The sequence below is a fragment of the Heliangelus exortis genome, chromosome 22 (genome assembly GCF_036169615.1).
Source record: "Heliangelus exortis chromosome 22, bHelExo1.hap1, whole genome shotgun sequence".
Lineage (NCBI taxonomy): Eukaryota > Metazoa > Chordata > Aves > Apodiformes > Trochilidae > Heliangelus > Heliangelus exortis.
This window is the reverse complement of record NC_092443.1, coordinates 1,735,384-1,762,460: the sequence shown is the minus strand read 5'-3', so window position 1 is coordinate 1,762,460 and position 27,077 is coordinate 1,735,384. Positions and strand designations below refer to the sequence as shown.

The 27,077-nt window shown below is 56.9% G+C and overlaps 3 protein-coding genes across 7 annotated transcripts; 1 reads left to right on the top strand and 2 right to left on the bottom strand.

Annotated features, from left to right (window-relative positions):
* Window positions 1–172: 172 nt before the first annotated feature.
* On the bottom strand, window positions 173–8,940 carry ENTPD8 (ectonucleoside triphosphate diphosphohydrolase 8). Of its 3 annotated transcripts, none has more exons than XM_071766085.1 (10): window positions 8,847–8,940; window positions 5,793–5,924; window positions 5,272–5,389; window positions 4,387–4,537; window positions 3,541–3,700; window positions 2,784–3,014; window positions 2,380–2,640; window positions 1,580–1,690; window positions 1,340–1,474; window positions 173–666 (listed from the first exon to the last, which is right to left on the bottom strand). In XM_071766085.1, exons 2-10 carry the CDS (start codon window positions 5,910–5,912, stop codon window positions 475–477), a joined length of 1,479 nt encoding a protein of 492 aa, XP_071622186.1. In that variant the 5' UTR covers window positions 5,913–5,924; window positions 8,847–8,940; the 3' UTR covers window positions 173–474. The 3 variants fall into 3 exon arrangements, with proteins under 3 accessions (XP_071622186.1, XP_071622187.1, XP_071622185.1); XM_071766086.1 differs by lacking the exon at window positions 8,847–8,940 and adding an exon at window positions 8,349–8,413; XM_071766084.1 differs by lacking the exon at window positions 8,847–8,940 and adding an exon at window positions 8,312–8,377.
* LOC139806458 (ectonucleoside triphosphate diphosphohydrolase 8-like) lies at window positions 8,426–15,736 on the top strand. Of its 3 annotated transcripts, none has more exons than XM_071766073.1 (10): window positions 8,426–8,720; window positions 9,713–9,834; window positions 10,460–10,577; window positions 11,222–11,372; window positions 12,087–12,246; window positions 12,773–13,003; window positions 13,147–13,407; window positions 13,777–13,887; window positions 14,145–14,279; window positions 14,650–15,736. In XM_071766073.1, exons 1-10 carry the CDS (start codon window positions 8,612–8,614, stop codon window positions 14,857–14,859), a joined length of 1,608 nt encoding a protein of 535 aa, XP_071622174.1. In that variant the 5' UTR covers window positions 8,426–8,611; the 3' UTR covers window positions 14,860–15,736. The 3 variants fall into 3 exon arrangements, with proteins under 3 accessions (XP_071622174.1, XP_071622176.1, XP_071622175.1); XM_071766074.1 differs by lacking the exon at window positions 8,426–8,720 and adding an exon at window positions 9,340–9,461; XM_071766075.1 differs by lacking the exons at window positions 14,145–14,279; window positions 14,650–15,736 and adding an exon at window positions 13,980–14,034 and having other exon boundaries at window positions 8,488–8,720; window positions 13,777–13,925.
* Window positions 15,737–15,742: 6 nt separating this feature from the next.
* LOC139806461 (ectonucleoside triphosphate diphosphohydrolase 8-like) lies at window positions 15,743–25,914 on the bottom strand. The gene is made up of 11 exons (XM_071766083.1): window positions 25,486–25,914; window positions 24,220–24,316; window positions 23,807–24,071; window positions 22,842–22,959; window positions 22,255–22,405; window positions 21,162–21,321; window positions 20,227–20,460; window positions 18,742–19,014; window positions 18,220–18,330; window positions 17,440–17,574; window positions 15,743–16,871 (listed from the first exon to the last, which is right to left on the bottom strand). Exons 3-11 carry the CDS (start codon window positions 23,930–23,932, stop codon window positions 16,686–16,688), a joined length of 1,494 nt encoding a protein of 497 aa, XP_071622184.1. The 5' UTR covers window positions 23,933–24,071; window positions 24,220–24,316; window positions 25,486–25,914; the 3' UTR covers window positions 15,743–16,685.
* Between the last annotated feature and the right edge of the window lie 1,163 nt (window positions 25,915–27,077).

The window sequence follows — 27,077 nt, the reverse complement described above, 5'->3', positions numbered from 1 at the left end:
AACATATTCTGTCACATTCTACAAAAATCTTGCACATCTCGCTCAGGGAAAGATACAGATAAGGTCACCATTGCTCTCCATCACCAGTTGCCTCCCACAACTGGTGGGAAAGAAGCCCAGCAGGACTGGCAGTGCCAAGGAAACTGTGCTAGTCTGGTTAGTGACCTTCCAATTTGAAAAACAAAAAGGATTTTATTTCTAGTTTGAATTCATCTGGCTTCATCAAGCCACCACGCCTCAGTCAGGTTTTGTCAGTGAGATTAAAGGTTTTTCTCGAGTCAGGAGTCCTTTCATCTTGCAGGTACTTAGACCTCAAACCACCTCTGTCATCTTCAACATCATTACAGACACGATCCAGTCAGATCTCCTCATGGAGATGAGTATAATGCCCTCATTCTTCTCCTTTCACCTTCTTCTGCACCTCTTCCCTGCCTGGTTTAGGGGGCAGGGTGCCTCTAGTCAGGAAGCTGGGAGCTACTCAGTGTCCCAGAAACACTGGAGCAGAATACCCCCCAGTCCTGCCACCATGGCCAGCACGATGAAGGAGACAGCCCCTGCCCAGAGGCTGGGCTGCTGCACCTTGGCATCTTCCATGGCCTCTGTGGGGATCATGGTGGTGAAGTTCAGCATGAAGCCCAGCGGCCATCCCATGTCTGTGCTTCCTGCCTGAGGTGAGACAGCAGAGGGAAAGATCCAAAAATGCCTCTCCAGGCACCTCTAGCTTGGGTGCAAGGATTGGCACCTCTCCCAGGAGCTGCCCCAGCTGGGATTTCACACATGGACCTGGCAGCAGATCCCCAGAGAGCTTTCCCCTCTGTGCCAGGGCTGAAGGGCAGCAGGATCACAGAATTGTCACGCTTGGAAAACACCTCTAAGATCACAGAGTCCAATTGTCAACCCAGAAAAAAACCACCATACCCACTAAAGCATGTCCTGAAGTGCCACATTTACAGGTTTTTTGAACACTTCCAGGGATGGTGACTCCACCACCTCCCTGAGCAGCTGGTGACACCTCTGCTCCAGATGTGCCCCTGTGACCTGCCCGTGATTTGGGATCTGAGCTTTCTCCTTTCCCTACGATCCTTCAAATTTGGCCATATTCTGGTTCTCAGTAGTCATGGGGCCACCATCACCTCTCTGATGCCAATTCTGCCCAACATCAGAGACAGAGGTGGCCAAATCCTGCTCTGCACTTCCCTGAGTCCTGTAGAATGATCTTAGGTTTGCACCGGACCCGTGCTGGTGTCAGAGGTGGGCACAGATAAGAAAGAGTGTGCTGGGGACACTGGGATCATTACCTGGGGACACATTTCTGGAGCCCAGTGCCAGGGGTGTTTACCTGCTGGCTGAAGTGGATGCTGCTCCAGGTCTGCTCAGTGAATTTGTAGCCATCCAGCAGCAAAGTCAAAATGTAAATTGCCACAGAGCAGTAGGTGGGGAGGAACTGCTTGGCCTGTGGGAAACTTTTCTCCAGCTGTGGGGACATTGGGGACATGGAGAAAGAGATGTTCCCTGGCTCAGGAAACAGCCAGGCAGAGATCTGGGACAGGATAAGCACAGGGCTTCTTGCTGCTCTCACCTCTGCCCAGCTCTTCTTGCAGAAGGTCTGGATAGTGGAGTTGACTTCTTTTAGAGACTGATGGCTGGTCAGGTTCAGGAAGCTGAAGGTGTAGTAGAACCCAGCAAAGGCCTGGGGGATAACAGGGGGTGGTAAAAACTTCATCTCCTTCCTCACCCAAAAAAAAAAATGACCTAAGGCCCTTCTTGCTTAGCAACAGAGTGACACCCAGGATTCTGGAGCCAGCACCCACCATTTCTGCAGCTGCTCAACAAGTCCTGGGGCTGTTACTCACACTCTGAGTGAGCTCAGACCATTAGGAGATTTTCGTTTTTCCCTCAGGAACGTTTCCCTTGGGACGTTGCAGGAAGCAGATGCCACCTCCCCGCACAGAAGAGGTTTCCATATGGGACCAACTTTGGGGTGGCAGAGGAGAATCCCACCCCCTGCCCTCTCTCTGGCTGCTGGCAGCTTAGTGAGGAACCCCATGAGCAGGGACCACCCTGCCTCTCCTTACAGATGCTCAGAGGATCCCAGGGTCCCTGCAGTGAGGATGCCACCTCCCCCATCACCCAACCCACCGGGGGGGAGCCCTGGGACACAACCCCCACCCCAAGTGCTGTGACAAAATCACTCAGGGGCTGCCTGAACACCGGTGAGCACCCATCGCACGCCCACGTGCTGGGCACACCCCAGCTTGCAGGGAGGGCACTCTTCAGACTTTTCCCCATTTCCCTGGGCTCTCAGACAGCCTCTGCTGCCCCAAAACCCCCTGGCCCTCTCCCACCCCCCCCCACCCCAGGGGGACCGAGGCTCCTTACAAAGAACTGTCCCCGCAGGGGGGGCTGATAGATCCCGTTGAACCCGCACGTCCTGTTGGCCCCACAGCTGAAGTTGAAGAGTTTCCGGATGGCCGTGTGACATCCCACTGGGTCCCCTGTCCCTGTCACTGCCAGGACCTCTGCGGAGCTGGGGGTGCCGGGTGCACGGACACAGGGGCTGTTGTAGAGCTCTGCTGTGGGGATGCTCTCCTGGTATCCCTCGGGGTAGCAGGGGTGGGATACCTGGAGAGACCTGCTGGCCTGGGGAGAGCGGGAGCTGTGAGCAGGGCTGGGGCTGGGGTGCCAGCCAGACCCTACCCCACAGCTCAGCCCTTGTTCTGGAAGACATTTGCATGGGAATGGGAAAGGGCTGAGCAGATCCTGGTGAGCAGGGGCTGCAGTACCTGGTGAAGAGCTGCCAGCAGCATCTTCAGGGCCTGGTTCTGCCCATAGCATAAGTAGCTGTGGGTATAGAGGGAGTAGTTGGTGCCGTAAAGCCTGAAGAAGACGGAAGTGTTCTCATCCTCAATGGGCACTCCAGGCTGGAAGGTGATTTGTGTTGAGGCTCCTCCAAGGTCCAGAGCTCCAAAAACCTCCGTGTCCCGCGGATGTTCCCATTTCTCTGCAAAGGAAAACTGGACCCATAACACAGCAAGTGTTAGGCTGACCTGGAGGCACTCACAGCCCCTCTCCCTTCCCTCATGGTTCTGGGGACTCAGAAGCCCCTGAGGGACATTCCATGTCCTGTTCTCTTTCAATTCTCCTCGCCCATCTCCTCCTTGACCCACACAGAACCTCCATGAGGTCCTGGGCTCTGTCCCTTGGCTGCTGCACAGCAGCTTTGATCTGGGGCTTTGAGGAGGGGAAGAGTAACACATTCATCCAGGGTCCAATAATGCTGCATCCCAGGAATACCCAAAATTGACCCATTTGTAAATGGAGAGCACAAAGAAATGCTGAGATGGACACAAAGACCCTGGAGCATCCTAATGGCATCAGTGGCACTGAATGAGCACTTCCCCAAAGGGGCTGCATTTAGTTGGCTGGCTGATGCCCTAAAACTCTTATTTTTCTCTCTTCTGGGAACCAAGAAACCCGAGTGCAGCACAGACAGGGACAGAGAGGCTGCTCATTCCCCTTGGCTCTCCCCCCAGCCCGCACCTTCACGAGGGTCTCCAGCAGGTAGTTGACTGTGATCCAACCCAAGGAGCCCTCCTCATTCCCCGTCAGGATCCGAGCTCCACGGAACTCCACGGGGTACTCGCCAATCACCTTGGCCACCTCAGCCAAGACCTGCTGGGCCTTGGTGCTGTTCTGCTCCCTGCCCAGGGAAGGAGACAAAAACCCCACAGGCTGGAGGAGGCACGGGCTGGGAGCTTTCAGCACAGGGCTGACAGCAGGAGCTGTGTCTGCTGCAGAGCCCCGTGACACACATGTCCCCTGCCCACTGTGCCCCCCATGTCCCCATCACCCCAGCTCCCCCATATCACCAAACCCCCATGTCCCCAGCCTTTTGTCCCCATGTCCCCAGCCTCCATGTCCCATGTTCCCATATCACCAAACCCCCATGTCCCCTTTCCCCATGTCCTCAGCCCCCATGTCCCCAGCTGTAGTGAAATGAGGCAATCAGGTGTTGCTAATTACGAGGTGGGAGGCGTGAGCTTGTGCTAAGCCCACCTGTGCCCAGTTAGGGCTGACCCCAGCTGCCCATGAGCAGCACTGGGTGACCAAAAAAAGGTGAGCTGAGCAGTGCCGAGGTTGTGAGTTGGAGCCTGAGCCCACCATGCATTGGGAAGCTCACCTTTTTTTTTTGGTCACCCAATCCTGCTCATGGGCAGCTGGGGTCAGCCCTAATTGGGCACAGATGGGCTTAACACAAGCTCACGCCTCCCACCTCATAATTAGCAACACCTGATTGCCTCATTTCACTACACCCAGCCCATGTCCCAGCCCATCAGGAAGGTGGGGAAGGAGCTGGAGGTGCTCAGCTCCAGGCAGTGCTGGTACCTCAGCAGCCTCATCCCTGCTGTGGCCCCCAGGAGGGTTGGGGTCTCCCGCTGCTGCTCTGCTGGGACAATCTCCATGGCCTTGTCCAGGCAGGGCCTCAGGCTGGCTCCAGCCCCAGCGGGGTCCTCTGCATAGCTGGAGATGCCGGGGCCTGCAAGAGGGCACCTTGTGATGGAGCAAGCTCAGTGCCAGCCAGGAGGGACAGGGCTATCCCCTGGTGACCAGCAGGTCCCTCAGGACTCAGATGGCAGGCAGAGCAGTTTCCTCATTCCCTGGGGAAGGGGCAGTCTCTCCTTTCTCCTGCAGGCAGGGCGAGCACAGCCAGAGGTGCCCTCTGCACAGCTTTTGAGGTTTGAGTTCCTATTTTTATAGGTTGGCACCAGATCTGAGCAACCAGCAGTGCTGTGGTGAACTGGGACAGGCTCTAGGTTGGTAATATCACTATTTACCTTCCTCCAAGCATTGCACACCATTATTAGGCCATGCACCTTCTGGTTACACTTTGCCCTCTGCCAGGACTCTGCAGTTCACCAGGAGTTGCCACATCACAGTGGCACAGCCTGGATTTGAGGTTGAGGAGAGGTCTGAGTCTTCTCCCCTCTGCCCAGGCACCTCTGTCCCAGCCTGGTGGCTTTTGCCAGCCCATGGACCATTTCACTGACCCTGCCCCACCTCGCTAGCCTGGGCCCTTCCTCCAGAGAGCAGCCCTGGTGCCAAAGACTGACAGCCCCTTTGCAATAGGAGTAAATACACACCTATAAATGCCCAATAAATAAACGTCCCTTGGGGCATTTACCCCATCTGGCACGGACCTGCCATGGCAAGTTGGACCCCAGCAGAGCAGGGGCTTGGGAGAGAGGCACAGGGAGATCCCAGGACACTCACCAGACACAGTGCAGGTCCCCACCTGGGAGACGATGCCGGTGCCGTTCTGCTTGTCCCCGGGCCACTGGTACACGTAGAGAGCTGTGTGTGTGGAGCCAGCATCAAACACCAGTCCATACTGGGAGAGACAGAGGGGACACAGGGTGCTGGTGGGCGCAGAGCTCCTGGAGAGTCAGCAGAGCTCTTGGTGGGCAAGGGGAACAGGAGTGGCCAAACTAAGGATTGTTACCAGAGCAGGGAGAGCCCTGTGGCACTGCTGTCACCATTTGTGTTGGGGACAAGGCTCCATCCCAAGCTCTTTGAGCTGGCAGTGCTCTGTGGTGAAAAGGTTCTATGTACTGTAGGGCCAGCCACAGTGACCAAACTCTGCCAGGCCACCTGGCATGCCAGCCTGTCCCCATCTTGGTGACACACAGCACAGCCTGCCCGAAACCTGGGGTAAATCCTATACCAAGGTAAATCCTATACCAAGGGGCAGCCAGCAGCTTTGTGGGCAGCTGCTCTCCTCCTGGGGACCCTACCTTGGTGCTGGGTGGCAGAAGCACATCCCTCACATTGACGACGGTCAGAATGAGAGCAATGAGGCTGAAGACACAGGTAGCTGCCTGCAGACCTGTCAGAGCCTTGCCTTTGTAGTCCATTCCTCCTCCCACCTGCAAGAACAGCCCCAAACCCCCAGCTCACACCCCTGCATTTGGAAGGCAGGTTCCGAAATGCAGATCATAACCTGCAGAGACCACTGCCCAGCAGTCCCCAGGTGCCCTTGAGAGGATCCTCACTGCTCCAGGCAAGGGAACACATGGATGATGCTGCATCAGGTAAGCAGCCATACAGAGATGGTATCCAAGAGGTCTCCAAGCTTCTCCTGCAGTCCCAAGGACAGGCAGAAGGGAATAGGAAGAAAGCTCCAGCTCATCTGAGCACACATGACCCTGAGGCCAAGTCATTGTGCCAAAAGTGGGGCCAAGCGGGGAAAGGCCAGTGGGGAAAGGAGGAGGTCCCGCACCTCCTGCTCATCCAGCTGGAGCTCAGGTCCCAGCAGCATCAACCCCAAGGCATCAGTAAGAGATTGCAGTGGAGAAACAAAGCCAAAGGTTCTGCTTCCCTGCAACAGCCTCAGCACCTGGCAGCTGACATGAGGTCCATATGCTCAGCACCCTATGGCTGGTCCAAATGAGCTTTCTACTCAAGCAGCACCCCCTCCTCCTTCTGTACCACCCCCTCCTCCTGTACCACACCCTTCTCCTCCTGTACCACCCTCTCCTCCTCCTGTACCACTCCCTCCTGCTCCTGTACCACTCCCTTCTCCTCCTGTACCACACCCTTCTCCTCCTGTACCACTCCCTTCTCCTCCTGTACCACTCCCTTCTCCTCCTGTACCACCCTCTCCTCCTCCTGTACCACTCCCTTCTCCTCCTGTACCACTCCCTCCTCCTCCTGTACCACTCCCTCCTCCTGTACCACTCCCTCCTCCTCCTGTACCACCCTGCTCCACGCCACCATCTGCACAGGCAGATTGCCTGCAGGGAGCCAGCCTGACCTCCATTGGTTTGAGGCTACAAGCCAGACTCCAGCTGAACAAAAGATGCCCCAAGAGCCTTGGACACAGCCTAAAGAAGTTTTAATCCAACCAGGGCTTTGGGGTGGCACCTGGGGGCTGTCAGTCAGCCAAACAATTCTCTTGGGAGTGCACAAAAACACAGAAATTCCCTTGTCCTTTTGCCAGGCCAGGCCAGCAGCTGGAATGGGAGCAGGAAGACCTTTGGCAGGGTCAGAGCAGATGCTGATTCCTGTTTTGGAGCCAGCATCTCTGGTGATGAGCATGGGTGACTAATCCTCTGTGACATGAGAGCTATCATGGCAGATGGCTGCTGTTCTTTTCTGGCCCACATCACGGGACATGGGACAAGAGGAAACCCTTATCAAACCCTATCCTACAGCCAGGAGCCTGAATGGTGGCTATGGCCAGAGGAGATGTTATGGGAAGAGCCAATGATCACAGCTTCAGTCCCATCAGCCCAACACAGCTATCTCAGGATGTTATTCCCCTGTTCCAGGTAAAAGCAGTGGCAAAAGTCCCCAGCCCAGCCCACATCCTGGAAAACTGTGTCCCAGGCACTGTGCGATGGAACAATAGAAAATGGTGATAAATGGCATTGTCCTGCACGCAGCACTGGGTGGGAAATGAACTCTGCCTTCTCTGGTAGGGACCGATTTCCATTTTGACTGGGCAGGAGGCAATATCTGAAGGCAGCAGAGAACCAGTGAGGCCTGGGGAGGGGAGCAGGGCACAGGGAAGGAGCCCACCAGATGGAAAACAAGGCAAGAGGCATATAAGAAGCTGAAAGATCTGCTCAGCCTTTCAGTGGCACCTCGGGACCTATGTGGCAGGTCCAGATGAGCAGTAAGGTCTTGAAGGTAGCGGTGGTGATGCCTCCAGAGCTAAAGGAGAGGAATGTTGCAGGAGGGCACCTCAAGGAGCAATGCCTGGCTGCTTCCACGCGTGGAAAGCTCCCAGCTGAGCACAGCGTTTGGGCCATCGCTGCCCTTGTTTGTGTAGGAGCGGGCACACGCCAAGTGCTCTGCAAACAGGACCCGACGGGCCCTCACCTTGCGGTGTCCCTGGCGGGGAGGGACAGAGGGGACTCCGCAGGCAGGAGGAAAGGTTCTGGGGCATTGCTGGCTCTAAGCTGCGGCTCGGGAGAGCGGGAAGCACCGGGAACGTGAAGGATTTGAATGACAAAAGAGCTCTTAAGACGGTAAGGACGAGGTTGGAGCTGCACGCCGGGAGCATCTCTGCCGGGCAGATCGGTTCCGAGCTCGGTGCTCTCCCTGCCCCCTCTGTGCCCCTTCCCTGCCCCTCGGACCCCCGGGCACCCCCCTGCCCCTCCAGCCCTCTCCCTGCTGCCCCTCCAGCCCTCCCAGAGGGTTTATCCCAACCCCCGGCCCCGATGCCGGCCGGGCCCTGAGCCCCCCACCCTTCCCCCCCAGCCCTGCTCCATGCAGAGCCCCCCGAGCCTCTCCCCAGCCCGACGCTCACCGGGCCACTCCCGGCTGCTGCTCCCGTCAGACCCTACCTGGAGCTCCGCTCCTGGGACAAAGGCTGCCCCGGGCCCGCCCTCCCCTTGGCCCCAGACCAGCGAACCTGCCCAGGACGGCGCGGGGCCGGCGGCAGCGGGGCTGGGGCTGGGGGGCCGGGGTTAAAGGAGCGTCCGGCATTAACCGCTTCGCTGCTGGAGGAGGAGCGGCTCTGCCGGCCAGACCTCCCCCCACGGGGGTGCTGGGGGTGGGTGGGCACTGCCCGGCGTGGAGGGCAGCAGAGGGGCAGCCCCCCAGGCTGATGGCAAGCCCAGCCAGCACTGCTGCCCCGGGATGGAAGGAGAGGCTGAGATCTGGGACCCCCCCCGGCCATCCCTGCCCCACCTCTGATGCCATAAGCACCCTGCAAGGTAAAGCACGGGCCAAGCCTGTCCCCCCTGCTGTCACCTGGCTGCCACATTGCAGGCAGAGGGGCCCAGGACAGAAAGAGGATGGTCCTGACAGATGGAGAGCCATCCTCATGGCTGGGGACCCACCCTCAAGGACAGGAACTTGTCCCCACAGCCAGGAACCTGTCCCCTTGGTCTGGGACCTGATCCCACAGCCAGAGACCCGTCCTCACTCACAGCCCGGGATCTTCCTGCCCTCACAACACGTCCCCACAGCCAGGGACCCATCAGTCCCCATAGTAAGGGACTTGTTCCTACAGGCAGGAATCCATCTCTCCCCAAGGGACCTGATCCCACAGCCAGGGACCCGTCCCCATGGTGAGTGTCCCATCTGTCCCCACGTCCGGGGTCCCACCCGCGCAGGGGTGCAGGAAGGGTGCAGACAGAGGGGTGCAGGAGGGGTGCAGACAGAGGGGTGCAGGAAGGGGTGCAGGAAGGGTGCAGGCAGGTCGGGGTGCTGTCCCGCTGCAGGCAGCGGTCCCCGCCGAGGCTCCCCCCCTCCCTGCCCCATTCCGAGCTCCCGCCCCGGGCAGTCCGGGGACGCAAGCGGACATCCGAGCCCAGCTCAAGGCCGCACTTTCGGTTTGCAGCGCCGGGAGGGGGCGGGCAGGGCTGCCCTGGGGCCGTGCCCGGGGACACCGAGGGAGCAGCGGTGTCTGCTCAGCTCGGGACAACGAGGAAGGAGGGGGGCTGAGGGCACAGGTACGGCCGGGACCGTGGCAACCCCAACACTCCGGTTCCGGGCCCCCTTCCCCGGGCCGGGAGGTGCCGGCGGGCGGGTTCAGCCCCGCTGTGCCCGGGCTGCGCTGTGCTGCCGGCCGAAGGGCAGGTTCCGGCTCTCCACACCCGGCTGTCCTGGGGGATCTTTTCGGGGGCTGTGAGGCTCCTCCAGGCTCCGGGGGCAGGGACGGGGGGGCTGCCCTTGCTAAGCCCGACCCTCCCCACAGCCGCAGCCATGGGCCTGTTGAGGGCACTGGGCTGGGGCACGGCGGCTCTACTGGGGGTGCTGGGGATGGCCGCCTTCCTCCTGGTCCTGACCCCGGCCAAGGATGCCCTGCTTCCTGCAAGGCACAAAGTAAGTGTCCGGGGGGACTGGGGCAGTCCTGGAATGACCACCGGCTCCTTTCCACATCTCAGCCTTGCTTTGCTCGTTGCTTGCAAGCCCTCCTTTACTCAGCACAGCTTTTCAAGGCTCTACCTAGTCAGGGTAGCTCTGGGCAGATCAACCACCCCTAAACCCTGGTTCTGGCTCCTTAAGGAAGGGGCAGAGAAGAGCTGACCTTCACCTGGGGCTGTGCCAGTTTCCACCCCAGACACTTTCTCTTCTCTGTTTTCAGACACGCAGGCACACGGGGGGGTTACATCTCCCTCCCCTGCTGCTTTCTGCTGGCTTTTGCAAACTGTTTAAAAATAGTCACAGTTTGTGAGATTTGCCACTCCTGAAGGTCTGGGAGCAGCTTTGGCACCCTGAACCCTCTGGGCCGTGCCTGGGTGCTTCCCTGCCATGCAAATCACCCTCTGACCTTCACGTCCTCCCTTTCTCAGCTTTAACTCCTTGGAATGGCTCCATTGGGGGGGGGGGAGGGAGAGGTGGGATGTGCAAACTTGTTCTGCTCACATTCACACGTGAAAAGCGAGAGCAGAAGCTCTCAGAAGCATCCATGGCACTTGTCACCCCGTGTCCCCTCTGTCTCTCCCAGTATGGACTGGTGTTTGATGCTGGCTCCACACACACAGCTCTCTACGTGTACCGGTGGCCCCGGGACAAGCAGAACGGCACCGGCATCGTCTCCCAGGTGGGGACCTGCACTGTGTCTGGTGAGTGTCCTGGGGTCTGTCTGTCCCTCTCACTCAGCCTCCTGGGGTGCTGCCCCAGACTCTCACAGCATCCTCAGTGATCTGAGTCATTCAGACAGTGCTGCAGGTGGCCTAGTGGCAGAACCAAAGGTAATTTTAGGGGGGACAGTTGGCAGTTTAGTGAGCCTCGCTGTAACGGGGATCCAGAAGTGGGTAAGGCCCCCAGATAGCACAATTTCTGCTGCCAGTCCAGTCTTGCAGCCAGTGGTTTTGCATCAACTCCCAGCTTGGGTTGCAGATTTTACAGTTTGCTCCTTCTCCCACACAGCTGCTTCCTTGGCTCTTCTTCCCATATCGCTTCACAGTTATTTTCATAACATGCAGCTTCATGTTCCCACGGGGCCTCCTAAAAGCTCTGCAGACATCTCTACACATGGGTGGGGATCTGCTGGATTTTTGTATGCAGTTCCTAACTGTAGTTAGGTCTATAGTTTCCTTTTTGGTATCTCTATGGCACAGCAGAGTTTGGGCTGGGACTGGGACAGCTGGATATTTCCAAAGAGGTCTAGAGGTCTCCGTGGGTGTGGGAAATGGGTGGATTTGCTCCACACTGCCCTGTCCTGGCTGGCACTGAGCTTGCTCCATCACAAGATGCCCTCTTGCAGGCCCCGGCATCTCCAGCTATGCAGAGGACCCCGCTGGGGCTGGAGCCAGCCTGAGGCCCTGCCTGGACAAGGCCATGGAGATTGTCCCAGCAGAGCAGCAGCGGGAGACCCCAACCCTCCTGGGGGCCACAGCAGGGATGAGGCTGCTGAGGTACCAGCACTGCCTGGAGCTGAGCACCTCCAGCTCCTTCCCCACCTTCCTGATGGGCTGGGACATGGGCTGGGCGTAGTGAAATGAGGCAATCAGGTGTTGCTAATTACAAATTGGGAGGCGTGAGCTTGTGTTAAGCCCATCTGTGCCCAATTAGGGCTGACCCCAGCTGCCCATGAGCAGGATTGGGTGACCAAAAAAAAAGGTGAGCTTCCCAATGCATGGTGGGCTCAGGCTCCAACTCACAACCTCGGCACTACTCAGCTCACCTTTTTTTTGGTTGCCCAATGCTGCTCATGGGCAGCTGGGGTCAGCCCTAACTGGGCACAGATGGGCTTAGCACAAGCTCACGCCTCCCACCTCGTAATTAGCAACACCTGATTGCTCATTTCACTACAGCTGGGGACATGGGGGCTGAGGACATGGGGAAAGGGGACATGGGGGTTTGGTGATATGGGAACATGGGACATGGAGGCTGGGGACATGGGGACAAAAGGCTGGGGACATGGGAACATGGGGCTGGGGACAAGGGACATGGGAGTTTGGTGATATGGGGGAGCTGGGGTGATGGGGACATGGGGGGCACAGTGGGCAGGGGACATGTGTGTCACGGGGCTCTGCAGCAGACACAGCTCCTGCTGTCAGCCCTGTGCTGAAAGCTCCCAGCCCGTGCCTCCTCCAGCCTGTGGGGTTTTTGTCTCCTTCCCTGGGCAGGGAGCAGAACAGCACCAAGGCCCAGCAGGTCTTGGCTGAGGTGGCCAAGGTGATTGGCGAGTACCCCGTGGAGTTCCGTGGAGCTCGGATCCTGACGGGGAATGAGGAGGGCTCCTTGGGTTGGATCACAGTCAACTACCTGCTGGAGACCCTCGTGAAGGTGCGGGCTGGGGGGAGAGCCAAGGGGAATGAGCAGCCTCTCTGTCCCTGTCTGTGCTGCACTTGGGTTTCTTGGTTCCCAGAAGAGAGAAAAATAAGAGTTTTAGGGCATCAGCCAGCCAACTAAATGCAGCCCCTTTGGGGAAGTGCTCATTCAGTGCCACTGATGCCATTAGGATGCTCCAGGGTCTTTGTGTCCATCTCAGCATTTCTTTGTGCTCTCCATTTACAAATGGGTCAATTTTGGGTATTCCTGGGATGCAGCATTATTGGACCCCTGGATGAATGTGTTACTCTTCCCCTCCTCAAAGCCCCAGATCAAAGCTGCTGTGCAGCAGCCAAGGGACAGAGCCCAGGACCTCATGGAGGTCTGTGTGGATCGAGGAGGAGATAGGCGAGGAGAATTGAAAGAGAACAGGACATGGAATGTCCCTCAGGGGCTTCTGAGTCCCCAGAACCATGAGGGAAGGGAGAGGGGCTGTGAGTGCCTCCAGGTCAGCCTAACACTTGCTGTGTTATGGGTCCAGTTTTCCTTTGCAGAGAAATGGGAACATCCACGGGACACGGAGGTTTTTGGAGCTCTGGACCTTGGAGGAGCCTCAACACAAATCACCTTCCAGCCTGGAGTGCCCATTGAGGATGAGAACACTTCCGTCTTCTTCAGGCTTTACGGCACCAACTACTCCCTCTATACCCACAGCTACTTATGCTATGGGCAGAACCAGGCCCTGAAGATGCTGCTGGCAGCTCTTCACCAGGTACTGCAGCCCCTGCTCACCAGGATCTGCTCAGCCCTTTCCCATTCCCATGCAAATGTCTTCCAGAACAAGGGCTGAGCTGTGGGGTAGGGTCTGGCTGGCACCCCAGCCCCAGCCCTGCTCACAGCTCCCGCTCTCCCCAGGCCAGCAGGTCTCTCCAGGTATCCCACCCCTGCTACCCCGAGGGATACCAGGAGAGCATCCCCACAGCAGAGCTCTACAACAGCCCCTGTGTCCGTGCACCCGGCACCCCCAGCTCCGCAGAGGTCCTGGCAGTGACAGGGACAGGGGACCCAGTGGGATGTCACACGGCCATCCGGAAACTCTTCAACTTCAGCTGTGGGGCCAACAGGACGTGCGGGTTCAACGGGGTCTATCAGCCCCCCCTGCGGGGACAGTTCTTTGTAAGGAGCCTCGGTCCCCCTGGGGTGGGGGGGTGGGAGAGGGCCGGGGGGTTTTGGGGCAGCAGAGGCTGTCTGAGAGCCCAGGGAAATGGGGAAAAGTCTGAAGAGTGCCCTCCCTGCAAGCTGGGGTGTGCCCAGCACGTGGCCGTGTGATGGGTGCTCACCGGTGTTCAGGCAGCCCCTGAGTGATTTTGTCACAGCACTTGGGGTGGGGGTTGTGTCCCAGGGCTCCCCCCCGGTGGGTTGGGTGATGGGGGAGGTGGCATCCTCACTGCAGGGACCCTGGGATCCTCAGAGCATCTGTAAGGAGAGGCAGGGTGGTCCCTCCTCATGGGGTTCCTCACTAACTTTGGTTTTCAACACCCACAGGCCTTTTCAGGGCTTTATTACAACTTCCACTTTCTGAACCTGACCAGCAGGCAGCCCCTGAGCTTGGTCAATGCCACCATCTGGCACTTGTGCAACAGCAGCTGGGAGGAGGTGAGATCCTGCCCAGGAGATGCCCACGTTTCCCCCGGGTGCTGAGCAGCCTGTGGGCTCATCCACACCCACAGCCCCTGCTCTGGAGGGAGCTGTCAGGAGCACAAAAGCTCTGGAGAGGCAGAGAGATGAGAAAGCAATCTACAGGCTCCCTTGTCCTACTTCTGCCCCAGGCCCAGACATTCCTGGGTCTTTGCTCCATGCGGTTGGATGCAAACTCACCCCTGAACCCACCCCCTGCTCCTCCTCCTCTGCAGGTGCAGAAGAATTTCCCCACCCTAAGCAGGACGCAGCTCCGGGATGCCTGTGCTGTCAGCTCCTACATCCTCACCCTTCTGCAAGGCTACAAATTCAACAGTGTGACCTGGCCTAACATCCACTTTGTCCAGCAGGTAGGGAGGTGCCTGGCAGCCCCCAGCTTCCAGGCTTTGTGTCACAAAATGGCTCACAGCCACCTTGCCCCTGCCCGAGCAGGGGATCAGGGGACCTTCCAGGTCCCTTCCCACCTCAGGCATTCATCATGCTCTGATGTTGCCTCTTGGCTCATGCTCACAGACATCACCTGGGACATCTGCCCTGGGACATTTTGTGCTGTCTCCCAGCTTGGCCTCACCACTGGGGCATCTGCAGCCCAAGGTGTGCACAGATTCAGTGGCTTTGGAGCAGGACCTGGGGGTGGAACAGCAAAGGTCCTCTCTGGCTCTCCAGCTTGCCTGGTGCTTTTCAGCCTTTCATATCCCTCTGCTTTCTCTCTCTGCACAGGTTGCTGATGTGGATGTGGGCTGGACTCTGGGCTACATGCTCAATCTCACCAACATGATGCCCTCAGAGACTCCCCAGAGGGTTGTGGGGCTCCAGAGGAGCAGCTGGATAGCAGCCACAGTTTTATTGGCCATCATGCTTATCCTCATCTTCTGCCTGCTCACAGTCACGTGCTGCCAGAGAAATTCCTTCGGTTACCAGAGCCTTTAGCAGTGCTGCCTCCACAGGCACCCAAAGCCATTTCCTCTGCTTCCACACCTGTGAGAGGAACTGCAGGAACTGTCCCCATTGTGTCCAGAAGCTGTGAACTCATCATGTGGGGCACCTGTGTCCTGGCCTGGTGAGCTGGAACCCAGCACAGGCTTTAAAAAAACTCCTCCCTGGAGCCATGTGCTGTCTGCTTTTCCTTTCCCCTCCCTGCTGGATGGAGCTGCTCCAGGAGGGAGGGCAGGGACATGGAGGGCTGGGAGCTCAGCATCCCGACTGCAGTGATGTGGGGCAGCTGGAGGGAGTGGGTCAAGGAAGGGAGCAGGGGAGGGTGGCAGCAGTGGGATCATCATGGGGCTCCTTACAGCCTCCTGCAGATTCCCCATGTGGGGTGGATGTGTCCTTCCCCATCCCAGGGACACAGCAGCAACCCTAGGGCATCTGGGATGGGGATGGGACTTGGGCTCTGCCCAAACCAGGGGATCCTGGGGGGTGGAAAAAAGAGCAGCCCCATGCTCTGCTGTGTCAGGTTCCTCTCTGGTCCAGCTGCACCCCATGCCTGTGCCTCCAGACAGCTCGCCCTCCCTTTCCTACAGGGTGATTTGGAAATGCTGCTGGGACACATCAGGGGCAGTTCCCAGGGCCCCCCTTACATTTTTGGGGAGTCCCATTGCCAGCCAGTGGGTGGATGGGGTGATACCCCGTCTCCCAGAAGGGAAAGTGCTGACCTGGTGCCCTGCTGGCTCCTCTTCAAGGTCTGGCTGATGCTCCAAGGTCTCCAGGGGTATCTCCAGTAGCACTGAGTGATGTTGACTCTCCCCTGAGTCATCAGCAGCCCTTACATGGGACACAGAATCCATAAAATTGTAACCATTCAGGAGCCAAGTCAGGGGGGTTTCCTCTTCACTGCCTTTTGCAATGTTTATTTGGGTGAGGAGTGGTGTTGGGTGCCCATTCCTGTAGTGACACCAAAGGTCAGCACCTTGTGCTGGTGGCAGGTAACAGAGGAACCATCCCCAGGGCAGGTAACCTGGGCAGAACCAAAGGCAAAGGGCAGAGCTATGGGCAGCACCCAGCTCAGCCACATCCCAGGGGCAGGGCAAGACACAGTGTCCAGGCCTTCTGCTGGTGGGACAGGGAGGTTTCCAGGAAGAACTCAGGAACATTGAGCCCTTTATCCCAGAGGAAAAGCAAGATTGAGATGAGATGAGATGAGATGAGATGAGATGAGATGAGATGAGATGATGGATCCTCTGGGGAGGACCATGCTTCTGACTTCAGGTGCTCAATTTGCCTTCTGTCTCAAAGACCATCCAAACAAAACATCATTTGATGGTCTCCAAAGCCAATCAATGCATGTGACAAGATGCAGCTGGGGCACTGCAGAGCCTTGCATGGCAGGGACCTGCCTGGTGACCATGCTCAGACCCAGCATCCCATGAAGCACTCTCACCAAATGCCTGCAGCTGTGCTCTAGCACTTGGGGAGCTCTTCCATGCCCAGGGTGGTTTTCCATGGCCCCATTTCCCAGCTGGTGGGATCGAGGCACCCATAGTGGTGCCAGGAGGTAGATAAACATGGCTGAGGTTCCTGTGGTGTGTGCTTATCCCAGCAGGTCTCCACAAGAGTAGGGATCCTTTGGAAGCCTCCTGTGGTGCCTCTGCATGTGGGGGACAGTCCCTTGGGAGGTCAGCCCGTGGCTCTTCAGTGCTGTAGAGGTTAAGGTGCTCAGCATGGCCAAATCAGTCCCAGTCCTGCTGGCAGAAGCAGAGGGCACCAGGGTGCAACAGCCCTCAACCCCTGAAAGGTTCCAAAGTGCAGCCCAGCTCCTACTTCCCCCACAAGAGCAGAAGTAGGGCTGCAAAGCCCAAGGTGAGGGTGAGGATGATGAAGGCAATGGCTGCAGCCCAGAGGGAAGGAAGCTGTGCCTTCCTCCGTGCTGGAGCCTCCCCTGGGATCATGTTGGTGAGGTTCAGCATGTAGCCCAGGGTCCAACCAATGTCTGCACTCCCTGCCTGCCCAAGGAGAGAGAGGACAATGGGTTAGCTCTGCTGGGGCTGGAAAATGCCCAGTGGAAAAGGACCTGGAGGTCTTGGTTGACAGCAGCTGAATGTACCCAGGTGGCCAAGAAGGCCACCAGCATCCTGGCTTGTGGCCAGCAGGAGCAGGGCAGGGATTGTGCCCCTGTGCTGGGCACTGGGGAGGCTGCATCTCAAATCCTGGGGTCAGTTCTGGTCCCCTCGTGACCAGAAGGACATTGAGGGGCTGGAGGGTGTCCAGCTGTGTAGCTGTGGTGCTGGGGGATGTGGTTTAGCACTGGGCTCGGCAGAGTTGGGTCAATGGTTGGACTTGATGATCTTGGAGATCAATTTTCCGATTTTCTGATTTTCCAACCAGAACAATTCAGTGCTTTTATGACCCTATAAAAGCCACCCTGATGGTGCAGAGCCACCCACTCCTGTCTGGCACAAGGGGTTGCAGCAGCTGATCCCCCCCAGTGCCCTGCAGGGCTTTGGGTCTCCCCACACCCTGTGACCCTTCTCCCAGTGCTGTCCCTGCCCACAGCCTGGCTTTGCTGCCCACCTTCATCTGAAAGAAGATGTTGTTCCAGCTGCTCTCGTTGAACTTGTAGGCACTGAGCAGTGTGAGGATGTAGTTGGCATTGGTGCAGTATTTTGACAGTCGCTGAGGATTCTCATCAGGGTAACTGGAAGACAGCTGGGGTGGGGACAGGTTTGGGTAGGAAAGGAAATTATTTACAAGCAATTCCCATGCAGGGACAATGCCCTGATAGAGGCTGTGTGAGGGGCAATGGTTCTGCAGCCAGCAGAATGCAGAAAAAGCCTCCTGAAGCAGGCAGGTCTTTGGGACCTGTCCCCAGGGTGACTCCTTTGTGCAGGATTTACTCTCCACGTGGCAACAGAGCCATATGGGAACTCCTCCTGCCCCAGATTCTCTCATAGCAGCCTCCTTGTGTTCTGCCCATGTGGCCCTAGCAAACCTTCTGACCTTCTCCATCCCCGTTTGATCAACTCCAGAGGGATTCCAGCAGTTGGCTCCCCTCTTGCCCTTCTCCAGTGCTACAGACCCACTTCCACCCCCAGTTCCTCTGCTGGGGGGGGGAGATTTGGCTGCCCCCACCTGCCCTGGCTGTCCCTCTCTCAGTAATCAGTGATCAAGGGGACTCCCCCCATGGTGCAGGATGGTCCTGGCTCCTTCACAGAGCCCAGGGATGGCTCTGCTGTGTAGGGCATGGAAAAGCAACTGGGAAGCTGTGCCCTGAGGAGTCCCCACTCCTCTTCCCCCCCCCTTTTCCCCCAGGACCCCTTTGCTTGTGAAGCTTCCCCATGGTGGGGGACGTACATCTTCCCAGCTTCTTGTGCAGAAATCCTTGATGGTTTCCCTGACAGTGGCCAGAGGCTGCCCCTTGGTCAGGTTGAGAAACTTGAAGTTGTAGTAAAAGGCAGAGAAAGCCTGAAAGGCAAAGGGTAGAGATGTCACTGAAACCTCCCCGGGGCAGCTGCCCCCATCTCCCTTGAAGAGGAGGTGAGGTTTGTCCCTTTGTCCCTCACCAGCTCTGTCCCACCCTCATCCAGTCCCAGGACATGGCTGTCCCTGCCCCAGCAGCCCAGGGAGCACAGGCAGAGCTTTGCCTGCTGGGGGAGAGGTTTGATTTGACTGGAATTGGATTTTACTGCTTATTAAAACATCCCAACTGGGAGAGCTGGCCTGAAACCCAGAGGGCAGCGATCCCTGGTGTGCCCTGGGACAGCTGGAAGCTTCTCTGCAGGGTGGGGACAATGCCATGGGACATGCAGGGACACCACAGCACCCCAGGGGAGCATCCTCTGCCCCAGGGGGGTGGGAGGAGAGGATTTTCCTTACCACGAACTGCCCGGTGAGGGGGGGTTGGGTGACACCATCGAAGGTGCAGTCCTGGATCTGCTCGCAGGCTGAGAAGTTGAAAAGCTTCCTGAGGGCTGCCAGGCAGGCACTGGCATTGCCACTGCCCTCCAGGGTGACGTCCCTGTCACCGAATGCCAGGCCTGGGTCGCTCTGGTTGGTGCAGGGGCTGGTGCTGAAGGATGACAGGGAGATGGTTTCCTTGAAGTCTTTTGGGTAGCAAGGATGCTCAACTCGTGAGCTGAAGGCTGCCTCCTGGGAACAGCAAAATGGCACTTTCAGCACCTCCCAAAGCCTTTGGTGGGCACGCAGGGTGCAGGGGTCACCCCATGTTCCCTCCAATGTCACAGGCACCAGCAGCTCCTACCCCCTCAGCAGGGAAAGACCCTCCTGATGATGCTTAATCCTGGCCTTGGGGGGCTCAACACAAATACTCACTCTGTTTTGATTTACTCCCTCTCCCAGAGTGTCAGACCCAGCACCCAGCTCCAACCTCCTCTCAGGGGGTTGCAGAGAGCCAGAAGGTCTCCCCTCAGCATCCTCTGCTCCAGGATCAACACCCCCAGCTCCCTCAGCTGCTCCTGAGGGGCTCCTCAGCCCCTTCCCCAGCTCCATTCCCTTCTCAGGACACTCTCCATCCCATCAATTTCCTTCTGCTCATGAGGGGCCCAGAAGTGACCCCAGGATTTGAGGTGCAGCCTCAGCAGTGCCCAGCACAAGAGGATGATCCCTGTCCTGGTCCTGCTGGTGACACCAGTGCCAGGATGCTGGTGGCCTTGACCACCAGGGCACACACTGGTTTGTGCTCAGCAAACACCCCCAGGTCCTCTCCCAGGCAGCTTTCCAGCTGCTCTGTCCCATGCCTGGGGTGTTGCCTGGGGTTGTTGAGACCCTTCCCTTCTAACCTTTCAAAAAATGTCTGGAAAAACACCTCTGGTTCACTTTTCCAAGTGCATGCAGGAGCTGAGGTTCAAGGGGAGCTATGGGGTTCCTGTGCAACCTCCTCCTTAAAGCAGAACCAACTAGACTGGGTTGCTCTGAGCCTTGTCCCATCAAGTTCTGACTATCCCCAAGCTACTTTACAGCATTTCTGGGTCCTATTCTGATATTTGACCATTCTGATTGGGAAAAGCTTTCCCTTTGCATCATGTTGGAAACCTGCATGTTCCAGCTTCTGCCATCACCTCTTGTCCTGTCACTTGTCACAGCCTGGTCCTGCTGTGTATGACCAGAAGGCCTCTCCAGAGCTGTCCCTTCTGATGCTCTCCATGCTTCTCTCCATCTCTGCCCACCCAATATTCCAAGGAATCTGTGCCTGCTCTCAGGAGGCTGCCAGCCTCAGTAGCTAATGCCTCTCTGGAAGAACATGGCTTGTTCTTAATTTCTGCTTTCTGTGGTTGTGGTTTCAGTCTGTGGTTGGTATCATGAGAGCAGAGGCCAATCCCCCCCCCCCAGTTCCCTTCTCACCACAATTAATTCCTTTGCCAGTCTCTTCAGGATCTCATTCTGCCCGTAGCAGAGGTAGCTCTGGGTGTAGATGTTGTAGTTGTACCCATAGAGTGTAAACGTGGAGGTTTCACTCCAGTTCCTCACTGAACCTTCAGGCACAAAGCTGATTTGAGTGGATGCTCCTCCAAGATCCAGTGCTCCCAAAATGCTGGCTGCCTCTGGATGAACCCAGGTGTGTGCTTTGGGGGAGTACTGCCAGGGTGAGACAGGAGAGGAAGAGGAGCAGTACACAGCTGGGGTTACTTGCCCTGAGCAAAATCCTCACCCCACTGACATCAGGAGGGGTTTGTTACTAAGTTAAATGGTTATTCAATTAATTTATTTCTACACGTGAGGCCCCACTGCCTGTCCTGGCCACTGTCAGAGCCAGGAAAAACAGAGACTCAGTGGTCAGGATGGACCTTGAGCTCCCATGGCTCTGAGCCAGTGGTCCCAGAGCAAAGCTGGAGGGGACCTGGGCTGGAGGGGAGGGACAGAAATCCTGCCCAGGAGCCTGGGCACTGCTCTGAGCTGTGGCAATGCTGGGGCAGAGCATGGCAGAGAAGAGCTTTTGGTTTAAGTTTCCTTCAGAGTGACATAAGGGACAAAAAGTGGGGTCTCCCAGTGCCACCCAGGCAAACCCAGCAGGAGCCAATGATCCCCACTGGGCTGTGTGGCCAATGTCATTGTCCCCAAGAGAGCCTGTGTCCCCATGGTGTGGGGATGTGCCCTCAGCAGGGTGGATCCTATTCCTGAGCTCCCCCTCCCCTCCTCCTGTAGCCAAGCCAGGGGTTAACTGCTGCTTCCCTGAGGCCATTCCCAAAACCTGCTGACCCTGACGTTTCCTCCTGCTGCAGGAAGAGCAGAAATCCTGGATTAGCACCAGCAGAGTGGGTGTTCCCCCTTTCTCCCACCTTGGTGAAGGAATCCAGCAGGTAGTTGATGGTGATCCAGCCATAAGCCCCTTCCTCCTCTCCTGTGAGGATTCGAGCCCCTTTGAAGGCCACAGGATACTCTTGTATGGTTTTAGCAGCTTCAGCCAGGATTTGGGCTGCAGATGAGCTGTTCTGTTCCCTGAGGAGGACTCAAAGGTCAGGACACAGCTACAGCAGAACTCCACAAACCCACCAGCAGACACTCTGCTTCTCCCCCAGCTCCCCACGCTCTCTTTTTTTTTTTTTTTTTTTTTTTTTGGCAACAAGCACTTTGTGTGAAATTTTTCTTCCTACCTAATTCAACCAAAGCTGCTTGGAGAGGATAAACCCCACACAGGGCCAACCTTGGCAGGGTAAATCCAGGAGCAATTCCAACCTCTGCCCTCCAGCACCCTTTGATCCCAGTCCTCCCACCTCTACCTCCTACAAACCCCAGGTCTGAGCATCCCTCACTGACCACTGCCATGGGGTGGGGTGCTGAGCCCCAGGAGGGCTTTTAGGGTTTTCTGGTTTCAGGGTTTCAGGGTTTCAGGGTTTCAGGGTCTCAGGGCCACTGGCAATGTGTTTGCCCTCTGGAGTAACCTTCAGGCTATGACCCAGCTCCTTCCCTGGTTGCCAGGGCACAAAAATACTGTTAGATATCTGCAATCAGAAAGCCAAGAACCATGAAATGAAGGCTGGCATTTGAAGAGAGCTATTAGGGGTTGGTGAAAGGTAAGGGCAGGTCCTGTAGCACCCTTTTACTTGTGCCCTGCAGCCCCCCCAGCAGCACCCATCCACCTGGGCAGATGGCACATCCCCTGGTGGCACCTCAAGTCCCCTGTGATTGAGGGATCATGAAGAGCAAACAAAGAGCTCTGAGAAGCCTCCTTTGCTTGGAAGCAGGCAGGAAGCACCTTCCTGGGATGTGGGGTCCCAGGATGCCACCAGGCACCTCTGAGCAGCCCCAGTGCCTGTCACTCAGGCCACCAGTCTGTCCCCACTCCTGCAGGATGAGAGCTGGGAGCTCCTGGTGCAGGACACTGTGTCCTGGCAGTGGCTCCTCCATCCCCCCCGTGCCCTGCAGAGGTACCTCAGCAGCCTCATGCCTGCTGTTGCTCCAAGATATACTGGGACATCCCTCTGTTTCCCAGCAGGAATGACCTTCAGGGCTGTTTCCAGGCACGCTCGTAGGGAATCTCCAGCTTTTGGGGGATCCTTGGCATAGCTTGATATACCTTGTCCTGGAAAAGAGTCAGGTTGGTTCAGACTGATGGGAATGGCTGGGGACAGGGATGGGGGAGCAGGAGGGGACAGCGAGGTCACCAACTCTTAGCCACAGAGGGCTTTGCCAGGGTCTCCAAAACCTCTGACTGACCCATGCTTGTGTTCCTCTCCTATGGTTTCCCCACAGCTCCCACACTTTCAGCAGGGTCCCCAGATCCCTGGGTGAGAAATTCCTCAGCCAGGACAGCAGCTTGGGCAGCTTGGCCAAGGTGGAGGAATAAATTATCCAGAGCAACCTCAAGTGTGTGGGCACCACACGGTGCTGAGGAGTCAGGGACCACCCCGGCTGCAGCGACAGCTGAGGGACAGGGATGCCCAGCATGGGCAGGGAGGTCAGGCTGTCCCATCTGCCCCAGGAACACCCAGGTTAGCCCTGAGCAGGGGGATACTGACCCTGGACATCACAGGACAAGGTCTGGCTGACCACCCCCGTGTCGTTCTCCTTGTCTGAGTCCCACTCGTAGACAAAGAGGGAGGTGTGAGATGAGCCTGCATCAAACACCAGTCCATACTGCAAAGAAAAAGCAAAAAAACCCAAACCAAGATACCATCAGGCTGGCAGGAGGGAGGAGCAGCCTGCCCAGGACCCCACCATGGCCCCAAAACCCCTCTCTAAGGCACAACCTGCACTGTGACAGAGCAGGGAGGTGACACTGTGTGGCCTCAGCACTGGCATTTCCCACAGCACCTCAGGGACTTTCTCATCCCCTCTCCTGAGGCCTGTGCAGCAATTCCAGATCACATAAACATTTTACTGGTTGTTTCCTCATACTTTTAAGACTTTCTTTCTTGGTCACATAACGTTTTGTCTCTCCACTGGCCCTACCTTGGTGGCAGCAACTCTCCCATTTTCAGTCCTCTCTCCTACAACCCCCATGGTTGTGCCCAAGCTGGGCAGGACCCCACTCCAGGAGCACCCACACCCACGTCTCTGCCCCATAGAGCCCTCCACATCACCCCCAAACCACAGCAGCCACGGGTGGGATGCCAGGGTGCAGGGGAGGGATGGGGAAGAGCTGTGATGCTTTCATGAGTGGGTCAGGACAAGGCTGGTGGGAGGTGGCAGGGACAAGGGACAAATGGATGTGGATCACCTGGGTGGGCCCTACTCATCTGTCCCAATAATCTCCTTGAAAGACATCAAGGGCAAAGCTGGTGCTGGTTTCAGAGGAGGCTTCCCTCCCTTCTAGGTGGCTGGGCTGCATTTCTTCTGCCTTCATCTTGAGATGCAAAGAAAAAAACCCCTCAGCTACTGCAAGACAAATCCTACTGACCACCTGCCACCTCCCAGCCCTGCAGATGTCTCTGAAGATCTGTCCAAGGCAGTGGGGCTCAGGAACCTTTTTTTTTGGCCTGACCTTGACCACGGGTGGCAGGGTGACATCGTCAGTCTTCACCAGGCTGAGGACAAGGGCAACGATGGAAAATGCAACCAGCACCCCGATGATGGCAGTGGGGAAGTGCTTCTTGTTGGCAAATACCATGGTGAAGGCTCCTGCAAACTCAGACCCAGGAGAAAGGTGATGGGACTGGGAACAGCACAGGCAGTGAGAGCTGCAGGGACATCAGCTCCAGAAGCTGTCTCCAGGCTGGCACTATCTCCAGTTGTGTAACTGGGGAGTCCTGGGGGGTAAGCAGAGCTTTTATTGGGAAAAACAAGATTAGGTTAAAATAGGGAAGGGCTGGAGGGAAGAGGAGCTGGAGGAAAGAGGAGCTGGTGGGATCATAACTCAGCTCCTGCAGCTCCTGCCCCCACTCCTGCTCAGCTCACCTCTATGGGAAGGATCAGTTCCAGGAGGAGCAAAAGAAACAAAGACTGCACCAGAGAGAGGAGGACATGGGGAACTGCTCCCAAACCCCAGGTGATGCTGTGGAAGGGGATGATAGGTGTATTTTACAAGAGGGAAGAAAAGCCACCCAGCCCTGGGTGCCCAGGTGAGTGTTGTGAGTCCTTGCTGTGGCTCCTCTGCTGCTGTCCCCAAACCCACCTTGGGCTTTCCCTTTATATCCCTCAGCAGTGGGTACTGCTTGGAAATCTCTTCCCCATTATTTTATCTCAGCCTTCATCGGATTGAAGAAAAAAAGGTTCCTTGTTTGTCTTACAGGTATATTTCTGGTTCAGTTCACATTTTCCCCACACCTTATTGTCAGCCAATTAGTTCCTCCTCATTTGAATGAAATCACACAGAGGAGCCCTGCAGCACCTTTCCCTTTTAACCCTTATCTCCCTGATTTTTGGTGCTTTTACACACACCCTCACATTCCTGTCCTCTCTTTGCTCAAACCAGTATTAATGGTTTGGGTTGGAAGAGACCTTAAAGCTCATCCATTCCCACCCCCTGCCATGGGCAGGGACACCTCCCCCAGCCCAGGGTGCTCAGAGGTCCCTCTGGGTGTGCACTGAAATGTCACCCTGTGAAATGGGGGGTGCAGCAACCTCAGCACCCATCCCCCTGCAGCTGGCTCTGAGCTCCCAGTCCACTCCCTTTTCCCATGGAAATCTCCTGTGCTGGTGGGGGGGTTGGTGGGTGACACCTCTCCTGGATTCCCACCTCCACACAACACAGAATCTTTGGACTCAAATGGTTTTGTTGGAAGGGGGTGGATGAAGATCTGCTGCCTCCCCAGGCCTGGAAATCTCCTGGGAGGGCAGGGATGGGGGAACCAGGACAGGAAGTTTGCTGGCAGAAGGAATTCTGTCTAGAAGTAGCTCAGCTAAGAGCTCCAGTCCAATAGAAGGTAACACCTCAGATTTGACACCAGATATTCCAAAGCACTGGTAAGGGCTTCATAATCTTCTTGCCAAAATTCTCCCTGCAAAAAAACTCTGGGGCAAGAGGAAGAGAGGGTGGGGAGGGGGCTTGGCAAGGCAAGGGGAGGCAGAGGCTGGGAGCCCCAGCAGGACCAGTGAAAGGTTCACTGGAGAACATCCCCAGTCCTGCACCATGGCCCCAGCACAGGGCATCACACACAGCCCCTCCTGGGCTCCTACAGGTGCCCCTTGATGAGCTCATTAGGTAATTATCTCAGCTCTTACCTTCTCCTGCTGAATGGGTTGAGAATCGGCCCCTTCTCCTTCCTCCTCAGTGCTCCAGGAGGCAGAAAGCTGTCTCCCCCATGCCCACAGCTGTCCCATGTGCAGCACCCAGCACCCAGCACCCAGCACCCAGCACCCAGCACCTCTCCTGGGCTCCAGCACAGAGACAGCAACCCAGCCACAGGCAGTCCAGTCCAGTCCAGTCCAGTCCAGTCCAGTCCTCAATTTTCTTCATATAATCCCACCCAAAGAGTTGGGTTTTTTTTTTTTTTCCTTCTAAAACTCCTGAGCAGGGAGCATCACAGGAGAGGGAAGGGCTGGGGGGTGCCTGGTCCCCAGGGACACCCCTTCTGCCAGGGCTCCCCTTGGGTCTCAGAGCTGCTGAGCCCTGGTCCTGTTTGCCTTCAGGGCTGAGCTCTGGTGAGAGGGATGTGGGCTATTTGCTCAGAACTGAAAAAGTGACCTAAATGTCTCATTCCTCTGACAGCAGGTGGACAAATCTGCTGGGGGGAAGCCTGGCCAGAGTACACACACACACACACACACACACACACACACACACACACACACACTCACACACACACCCCTGTTTGATCTGCTCTTGACACGTGGTTGTTTTCCCTGTGGCCCTCGAAATGAGTCCATGAGACCCAGGAGGAAGCTGCCAGGCACTCCAGTGCCTCACCAGGTGACTGATGTTTGTGAAATGAGATCACCTCCCCTGCAAACACCTTCCCTCTGCCTCCTGAAAGGAAAACACCCTGACTCAGGGTCCAAGGAGTGCCTCTCATTTCCCTGCAGGTCCAATCTCTGCACCACCAGCTCTGTGCAGGTCCCATGAACTTCACCCCTGGCTCCTGCTTCCCATTCCCCTTCCAGACACACCCTGGGTCTTGCTGGGACATGTCCCAGCAGGGATGGGCTCCAACCCCCCCATTCCAGTCTGATTCCAGCCAGACTGGTGGAGTTGGGGTCATTAAAAGCTGACTTTGCCCATGCCTGCACTTCCCAGCTGGCAAAGAGCACAACAAACCTTTCCTCCTCCCTGGCATCCTTCCTGGTGTGCATCATTATTAAACATGTCCTGATTGCTCTGATTGTCACTGTCTTGGTGCCACCTCCCACCTATGGGTGCTCTGGGTCAGGAACAAGTGTCTGGAGTCCCAGTGCTGGCCATGGCCAGCCCAGTCTGTCCAACTTCCCTGTGCACAGCTACAGTGCCCCAGGAGCTGCTTCACAGCACTTGGATGGGCACCTGCACCCTCCTGAGAGCCCCAGGATTCATCAGATCACGGAAATCACAGTATTGTTTTTCTTGGAAAAGACCTTTAAGGTCCCCAAGTCCATCCATGAACCCAGTAGCAATAAAAATATCAGCATTTCAATCCTGACAGTGGAGCCAGGTGGTGCCTGGAGAGCAGGGAGCAGGTTCTGCTGGGAGGGGATTTGTGCTGGGATGGAGGGACCAGGGATGCTCCAGGGGGCTGAAGTTGTTATGGGCTCACTCAGCAGCTGTGTTACCACCCACAAACCTGAATTTTGGGGGGTCAAAGAGCTGGGAAAGCCCTGGGAATGAGCTGCTGAGGTGCCCA

Coding starts and splice junctions, on each gene's coding strand:
- LOC139806461 (XM_071766083.1), bottom strand. CDS start 23,932: ATGGTATTTGCCAACAAGAAGCACTTCCCCACTGCCATCATCGGGGTG. Junction 22,960..23,806: donor CCCTGCCACCCGTGGTCAAG/GTCAGGCCAAAA, acceptor TTTTCTTTGCAG/TATGGACTGGTGTTTGATGC. Junction 22,406..22,841: donor CTTGTCCTGTGATGTCCAGG/GTCAGTATCCCC, acceptor ACTCTTTTCCAG/GACAAGGTATATCAAGCTAT.
- LOC139806458 (XM_071766073.1), top strand. CDS start 8,612: ATGGCAAGCCCAGCCAGCACTGCTGCCCCGGGATGGAAGGAGAGGCTG. Junction 11,373..12,086: donor GCAGGGATGAGGCTGCTGAG/GTACCAGCACTG, acceptor TTCCCTGGGCAG/GGAGCAGAACAGCACCAAGG. Junction 13,004..13,146: donor TGCTGGCAGCTCTTCACCAG/GTACTGCAGCCC, acceptor CGCTCTCCCCAG/GCCAGCAGGTCTCTCCAGGT.
- ENTPD8 (XM_071766085.1), bottom strand. CDS start 5,912: ATGGACTACAAAGGCAAGGCTCTGACAGGTCTGCAGGCAGCTACCTGT. Junction 5,390..5,792: donor TTCTGCCACCCAGCACCAAG/GTAGGGTCCCCA, acceptor TGTCTCTCCCAG/TATGGACTGGTGTTTGATGC. Junction 4,538..5,271: donor GGGGACCTGCACTGTGTCTG/GTGAGTGTCCTG, acceptor GCCCTCTTGCAG/GCCCCGGCATCTCCAGCTAT.